Consider the following 8,276-nt stretch of genomic DNA (forward strand, 5'->3'; position numbering starts at 1 on the left):
CCATTTTTCCGTCAGTCAATCAATACATGTACAAAGTAGCAATCATTGTTCTTGTTGTTGTGATAGGTCGACGAGAAATTCTACACATTCAATTACAAAACTACACATTTGCCTCATTTTGCTCCCAGAAAATACACATGCAATGTTTTAGGGGTAAACAGGTCTGTGGTAGTGTCTTTTCTTGACTGGTTCACAGACACAACCAATCTTTGGATTCTCACACCACTGCTCTTACAGGGCGTTCCCGTTGGTTCTCTCTCCACCAGCGAAGCAGTTCTGTCTCTTGTGGAATTCTTTCCCCTTGTCAGGGGAGAACAGGTGTTGATTCAATCGGACAACATCACAGTGGTCTTTTATCACGAGAAGCAGGGGGTGGCATCTCGCTCCCTATCACTGCCACAGCGAGCATGCGAGGTTTTGATGTGGCTTTTACCACCACGAATTCTTATTAGCAGTGAAGTACCTTCTGAGAGGCTCTATGGCTTGGCAGACTCTAGTCGGTCGGCCAGGAATGTCCACTTGGATCGGACTCTATCTCGCTATGCGCTTCTACTCCTTCTGGTGAATTTGGAGAAGCCGCTGATAGAAGTTTTGCCTCTCGGTACTATCACCTTCTGCTAAATGTTCGTCTCCCCGTTCCCGGATAATACTCTCGATTCTACTGTGAGCGGCCTGTTGGTCTCACATTATGGGCCCATTCAATCTTGTTTGCCAGTCCTTTAGGCTGGCAAGAAGGCGCCGTTTTTTACACTCGAGCCACACGGGTGTCTACTGTACGGGAATCATCGAGACGCTCAGGGGCTTCTGCCTCATCTCTGGATTTGGTCTAGAGATTCCATAGGGGTTCAGCGTCTTCGTTTTTGTTTCACTTTGACTGGCTTGGAACAATTGGCGTACTTTTAAAGAACCCCACTTCTCTCCGTTCAATGCGGGTGGCGAACCACCTATCCTGGCTTTCCGAATTTTCTCCCACGTCTCTGAATTAAGACTTTATGCGATATCAGTTGCACTGACACAGCTAGGTCGCAAAACATTTTTTCACTTGGGTTCTTTTTAGCCAGCGTGATTAAGGGAACCTCCCTTTGGTTGGCTGAAAGCAAATCTCCAGTCCCGGCTTGGGATTTGCTCCTAGTTTCGGAGTTTTTGAGTTCGGATTATTTAATCCTTGACAAATTAGCCTTGTTATTCTAAATACGGGAAGCCGTCATACTTACTCTAGTAGCTTCTGAGAGAAGTGCGAGTAAGTGCATTTTCTGTCTGGTTTTTGCTTTAGACATCTCTTTGGAGAAAGACTGATCTATAGCGCTTAGGTTTAATTCAAAATTTCTGACAAATAAGCAGAAACAGGGGTAACCAGATCCGATAATACAATTCTACCAATTTGCAATATTTTGGCTCTGCTAGAGCCATATTTAACAATTGTACATTTCGAGTTTAAATATATTTCTGACTCGCTTGACAAGTGGCCCCCTTCATCCCCTCCTTCCTCGTCCTGATATGGCTCTGTGTAGTCGGCTGGACGTTAAGCAACAAATAAACAAACAAACTGATCTGTTTAGATCACCAGAACAAAGGCTTTTGTTTATTTCCATCAACTTTTCTAGAGGCAATGATTTAGTGAAGTCAACCTTAGCTAAATGGACTGCCACATTGATTAGGCAATGCCTACAGTGGTGGCAGGGAAAAGGGGGGGGGGGGGCAGTCAGTCCTCCCTTTTCAGGCAGCACGGGCTCAAGAGGTCAGAGTGTAGGCCTCTTCTTTATCTGTTCTCAAGTCTGAGAGACTTACATAAGTCATGAATGCAGCTCATTGACCGTTCAAGGACATAGTCATGAGTTTTCTATCGGCGGGGTATTTTAAGTACCCGCTATTTTAATACACATCTACTAGACATCTTCCGCAGAAGATGTCTTTTTATGTTTTCCTGGGAACGTATCTGGTGCTCGGCAGAACATTAATTTCGGTTTGCCAGCTTTTGTAGCTACAGGCCAGATACTTGCAAGATGTTAACTGTGAGTTCATTTGCCCACCACCTAAATTAGCAATCTGCTATCTATGTGAGTTGCGTAAGAATATGTAATTTAATATAAAATTTCAAAAATAAATTTTGATTTAATTAATATACTTACCAACTCACATATTGGATTCCCTCCCGGCCTGCCCCGCAAATTTTTTTAAGGGGTTATATGTTTCAATACGGAATGGGTTTCACCGGTATACATCCTGCGCAGGCGCAGTACACCGGTAGTGTAAATAACCATCAAGGACCATGCCTTGTATGGCATACGGTTTTTGTTTCAGAGTTATTTTCCCACGTTGCCATGTAAGAGTGCTTCCATGTCTTATCACAAAACGAAGTTTTGCTTAGGGTTTCCCTAAAAATGAACAGATCACTTCAGTAGGAGTGAGTTTCCAGCACGGCGGCGGTCGAGTCACGCGTGATAGGTCACGTGACGGTATGACCTCGACTCTTGTATAGCTTGGGTTATAGGTCAATGCCGTTCTTTTTTAGGGGGTTGCTTCCCCTTTGGGGTGAAGCGTAGTTCAGTGTCCTAGCACTTTAACTGAAGTTAATGCTATCTATGTGAGTTGGTAAGTATATTAATTAAATCAAAATTTATTTTTGAAATTTTATATTTTGGGTCTCTTCTTGAAAAGAAAGGTACATTTTCTGGGTAAGGGACGCTTGCAAACCCCAGGAACCCGCCCTCAGATCCAACCCTGTGATACGTGTATACTCAGATTCCGAATGACAGCTAATAGTTTGTTTTGAATCAAGCGGATTGACTCATCTTGTTGCAGCGTCATCCCTCAATGCTTCAAAGAAAGCAGACATGTTCCTGTTGCGATCCTTTGGATATATAGCGCTAAGAGTCAGATGAAAATTTATTTTGTGTTTGACTGGGAGTAGGTTGGTTCGGTTGAACATCTAACGGAAATAAGATGATATGTTTTCATGGTAATATCCAGCAATTTTTCCCATTAGTCTTGGAATGGGTTCCTCTTTTTTTCTTCAAGTTTTGTTATGCTAAAATGTGTAACAAAATGTTAATTTTGTTGTTTTTCAGCTGCTTCAAAGGGGAAGATTCTTCAGGGCTCAGAACTTGGCGTGCAGTCTGGGACGTTTATGGTATGGAGCTGTGTGTGTGTGTTGATAGTGCTACCAGTGACTCAATGTCATAACGACGGGCGCTGTGGCGGGGTGGGAAGACGTCGGCCTCTTAATCGGAAGGTCGGGGGTTCGAATCCCGGCCGCGGCTCCTGGTGGGTTAAGTGTGGAGATTTGTCCGATCTCCCAAGTCAACTTATGTGCAGACCTGCTAGTGGCTTATCCCCCTTCGTGTGTACACGCAAGCACAAGACCAAGTGCGCACGAAAAAGATCCTGTAATCCATGTCAGAGTTCGGTGGGTTATAGAAACAAGAAAATACCCAGCATGCTTCCTCCGAAATCGGCGTATGGCTACCTAAATGGTGGGGGAAAAACGGTCATACACGTAAAATTCCACTCGTGCAAAAACACAAGTGTACGTGGGAGTTTTAGCCCACGAACACAGAAGAAGAAGAAGAATGTCATAACTTGTACTGTTGAGTCGATCCCTGAATTCTGAACGTATTTTTGAAAGAACATAAAAGTCCGACCTTTAGACCTACAGTGGTACGTGCAATGTGTGGCCCCTCTTGCTGCTACCGTAAATACCGAATTTAGATCTGCATGTATTTGTTTTTACATTTAGTCAAGTTTTGACTAAATGTTTTAACATAGAGGGGGAATCGAGACGAGGGTCGTGGTGTATGTGTGTGTGTGTGTGTGTGCGTGTGTGTGTGTGTAGAGCGATTCAGAGTAAACTACTGGACCGATCTTTATGAAATTTGACATGAGAGTTCCTGGGTATGATATCCCTGGACGTTTTTTTTCATTTTTTCGATAAATGTCTTTGATGACGTCATATCCGGCTTTTTGTAAAAGTTGAGGCGGCACTGTCACACCCTCATTTTTCAATCAAATTGATTGAAATTTTGGCCAAGCAATCTTCGACGAAGGCCGGACTTTGGTATTGCATTTCAGCTTGGTGGCTTAAAAATTAATTAATGATTTTGGTCATTAAAAATCTGAAAATTGTAAAAAAAAATTTAAAAACATTATAAAACGATTTAAACTTACGTTCATCTTATTCTTCATCATTTTTTGATTTCAAAAACATATAAATATGTTATATATGGATTACAAACAAGCTCTGAAAATTACAAAATTAAAAATTATGATCAAAATTAAATTTTTGAAATCAGTTTAAAAACACTTTCATCTTATTCCTTGTCGGTTCCTGATTCCAAAAACATATAGATATGATATGTTTGGATTAAAAACACGCTCAGAAAGTTAATACGAAGAGAGGTACATTAAATCGTGCTATGAACCACAGCGCAACCGCTACCGCGCCAAACAGGCTCGTCACTTTCACTGCCTTTTGCACTAGCGGCGGACTACGTTCAATTTCATTCTGTGAGTTCTACAGCTTGACTAAATGTAGTAATTTCGCCTTACGCGACTTGTTTCTTTATAAATAAGAGGCTGTCTAAACAGTGTATGCTTGATAGCATGCCCTTCTCAAACATGCAGATTAGACTATTTACTGAAGCACCAATTGTCCAATAGCATATGTCTCCCCTGGCAATTCCCACTGAGCTATATATTATTAGCTTTAGCACTGAGTTTTCAATAAAAAAGACTTTGCGAAGTCTTTGCGAAGTCAACTTCAGGCTCAATTTAGGACGGCCTTTAACTACAGACATGATTGTGTGCAGGATTACGTGTACCTCCAAACACACCAGCCTGCCCTGGTGGTCTACACAGGATCCTGTCGCTATCCCCCTGAAGAAAAACTACAGAGCTTGTGGCACACCCACACCCAGCCCTTTATGTCTCTGCTGCTGGAGGTAAGCTGTGGACTTAAGGGTTAATGGCAGAGGAGGTGGATGACTGTGTGTGTGTCTGTCTGTCTGTCTGTCTGTCTGTGTACTTGTGTACATCTCTGCGTATGTAAGGAGTATATGACTGTGTGTGTCTGTGTGTGTCTGTGTGTCTGTATGTCTGTCTGTCTGTATGTCTGTGTACTTGTGTACATCTCTGCGTTTGTAAGGAGTATGACAGTGTGTCTGTGTGTCTGTATGTCTGTCTGTCTGTATGTCTGTCTGTCTGTCTGTCTGTCTGTGTACTTGTGTACATCTCTGCGTTTGTAAGGAGTATGACAGTGTGTGTCTGTCTGTCTGTCTGTCTGTCTGTGTGCTTGTGTACATCTCTGCATTTGTGAGGAGAATGACTGTGTGTGTGTGTGCGTGTGTGTATGTGTGCGCATGTATGTGTGTGTGTGAGTGTGTCTGTGTCAGGCTGTCTGTGTGTGTGTGTGTGTGTGTGTGTGTGTGTATGTATGCGCATGTATGTGTGTGAGTGAGTGTGTCTGTGTCAGGCTGTCTGTATCTGTGCTTGTGTACATCTCACCATGTGTGTGTGTTCATGCTAGCCTCATGCTTGGTTGTGCGACATTGCCAGTTGCTTGTGGGCAATTCCTCCAGCAAACACGCATTGGTGTCCCACCAAAACAAGGGTACAATAAGCAAGTCACAATTTCTTATTGTCCAAAACCACGCAAATAAGAGCAAGTAGAACTGAGCTGATGTGCATGAGGCAAAACTGGGTGCCACCCAACTGTGCATCAAGAAGCTGGGTGAGACCCAACTGTGCATCAAGAAGCTGGGTGAGACCCAACTGTGCATCAAGAAGCTGGGTGAGACCCAACTGTGCATCTAGAAGCTGGGTGAGACGCAGCCACGGGGTTGGATTTGTTCAATTTAAGATTTGTTCTGATTTCAACCAATCAGACCCTGCGGCTGGTTGTCACCCAGTTGGGTGGAACCCAGTCTCACTTCCGCCCACATCAGCCAATTTATCCTCTTTCATGCATCTGACAAAAATGTCTGCCATTCACAGGGCCGCAAAGGGCTGTACGGAACAGTGGTGGAGAAGACAAAGCAGACGGTCGTGTCCAAGGTCATGGTGACCTTGGGAGACTCTGGCCTTGGAGTGCCGGTGGACGACCAAGGACGCTTCACCTTCTACATGCCGCCAGGCACCTACCACCTCAAGGTCAAGGGTCAAGGCTTTAAAGAGACAGTGAAGGTGAGAAAAGAAATGTTTACGATCGAGTGTTGTTGAGTTGGAAACCGAAACAGATAAACTGCTAACGGACCAAATCAAGAATAAGAAAACAATGAAGGTTAAATCATTGGAGCGTTTAAGTCAGGACAAAACTAAACATCCACAAGAACCTTGACCTTACAGCCTTTGAAGTGGACAAACAGACGCAACAGACAAAAATGATCCAGCATTAATTGTTTTTGTCAGCTGTTGATTGTGTTTCTTGTTTGTCCACAAATCGGTTACGTCGTTGTTCTTGTGAATGCTTGACTTTGCCCTGTTGTTGGGTTGGATTTATTTTGTCAGTTGCAGACTTTGCTGCACAGTGGTGATTTTTTTACTTAACTGGGATTTACCTTGCTTCTTTTTTCTGGTACTACAGTGGCACCCCTTTTTAAGATTTGCCTATTTAAGCCCCCCACCCCCTCTTCCCCTGTTTTGTTATAAGACCCTGTTTCCGGGGTGGTTTTTATTGACAGATTTTCTGTTCATAACCTCTGTAACCTCCAATTTAAGACTTGATTTTCTCAGATTTTTGGAGGATTCAAAAGTGTCTGTGGGGGTGACGGGGGGAGGGGGTGGTCGTCTACTGTACCTTTATATCTGTCTTTTTAAGAATCGCACTGAAACAGCCTGGTATCTCACAATCTAAATATATCATTGCAGACAGTGACAGTTGCTCACGGTGTTCACGCCGGTCAGCTGACGTTGGAGGTCCAAGCAGACAACACCGTGCTGGGCATGTCCCCTGTGTTGGTCATCACTATCCTGGGTCAGTTGGCTTTTCTCTTGTGCACACAGGGATACAGAATAACAACACACTAAACCGCTCTCTCCCAGCAAGTGCAAATTTGACTGGGCGATTAAAAAATTGCAAGTGCAAATTTTACTGGGCAAATACAAAAAAAATGTTACTGGGTGATTAAAAAATTGCAAGTGCAAATTTTACTGGGCGATTAAAAAAAAGATTGCAAATGCAAATTTTACTGGGCGATTAAAAAAAAATAACTGGTCGATTAAAAGAAAATTGCGAGTGCAAATTTTTCTGCGCGATCAAGGGCAAATTTTACTGGGCTACTAAAACTACAATAGGACAATTTTTGGTCTATTGGACATTTCTGTATGCTAGTGAAATTGAAAAGTTACTGGTCCATGATTTTTACTTTATGGATGCTTTAAAAATCATAAAATCTATTATATGTGTTTATTAAGAGAATAAACTCCTGATCATAACTTTCATCCATTCAGCAAACAATTAAAAAAATTCATTTTTCATCTTTTAATTATCTTTTCACACAGGCACAGTGGGACTTCTGATCCTGATTTTGATCACAGCGGTAATCTGCGTGCGCAGTAACAAAAGCCTGCAGTACAACAGTCTGGGATTTAAACGCATCAACGACGAAGATGATATGAGCGACGAAGAGGATTACATCTACGGCCCAGGTGGAATGAACGACTGGGCACCGAAAGCCGGCCAGAAAGCGGCCGACGTTTATCGAGACAGCCCCAGTGAGGATGAAGGAGATGATGAGAACAGTTTGTTTGAAAAGCGTTTGTTACGACAATGAGGTTTTTTTAGAAGTAAAGTGGACCTTTTTTCTGTGAATAACATTTTGTAAGATTACCTCTTTGTTTAAGAATACTTTTTTTTTTTACCCTCCATATCTGTGAAAATAAAGTCGTAAAAGAAAGGGAGTTCTAAAATGGAGGTGACTATACAGACTTTGCAAAATAATAAAAACGGGAAAACTAGCGTATTTAAGGGGAGCTGGGCTTAAAACGGATGGATCTAAAAAAATAGGTCGGGGGGGGGGGGGGGGGGGGGGGGGGGGGTTGAATTCACTGTAGATATTTATGAGTGTGAGAGTTTCTGTTTTTTTTCTCTCCCCAGTAGGTTTTGGTTGTGAGGAGATTTAGGCAGCGTTTTTCATCTTCTTCTTGTTCCAGGTGGATTTTTGAAGAAGGTTAGGAAGATAGTGCTATATAATTTTTATATCAAAGAAGGTAGTTGGTGTTACCTGGCACATTGGCGTTACATGTGTCTCGGATTTTAGTGAATGTGACTGGAGTGGATCCTT

General features: G+C 42.7%; 1 protein-coding gene across 1 annotated transcript in view; it reads left to right on the plus strand.

Annotated features, from left to right (window-relative positions):
* Nucleotides 1–7,997, plus strand: part of LOC138976369 (carboxypeptidase D-like) — a 59,237-nt gene extending 51,240 nt beyond the window's left edge. Inside the window, exons 23-27 of the mRNA XM_070349229.1 lie at nucleotides 3,069–3,130; nucleotides 4,806–4,937; nucleotides 5,989–6,177; nucleotides 6,862–6,967; nucleotides 7,495–7,997. Of these exons, the coding sequence (XP_070205330.1) occupies nucleotides 3,069–3,130; nucleotides 4,806–4,937; nucleotides 5,989–6,177; nucleotides 6,862–6,967; nucleotides 7,495–7,766 (761 nt within the window). The 3' untranslated portion in view covers nucleotides 7,767–7,997. The remainder of the gene's footprint in view (nucleotides 1–3,068; nucleotides 3,131–4,805; nucleotides 4,938–5,988; nucleotides 6,178–6,861; nucleotides 6,968–7,494) is intronic.
* Nucleotides 7,998–8,276: the final 279 nt, after the last annotated feature.

Source organism: Littorina saxatilis, linkage group LG9 (assembly GCF_037325665.1).
Source record: "Littorina saxatilis isolate snail1 linkage group LG9, US_GU_Lsax_2.0, whole genome shotgun sequence".
Taxonomy (NCBI): Eukaryota; Metazoa; Mollusca; class Gastropoda; order Littorinimorpha; family Littorinidae; genus Littorina; species Littorina saxatilis.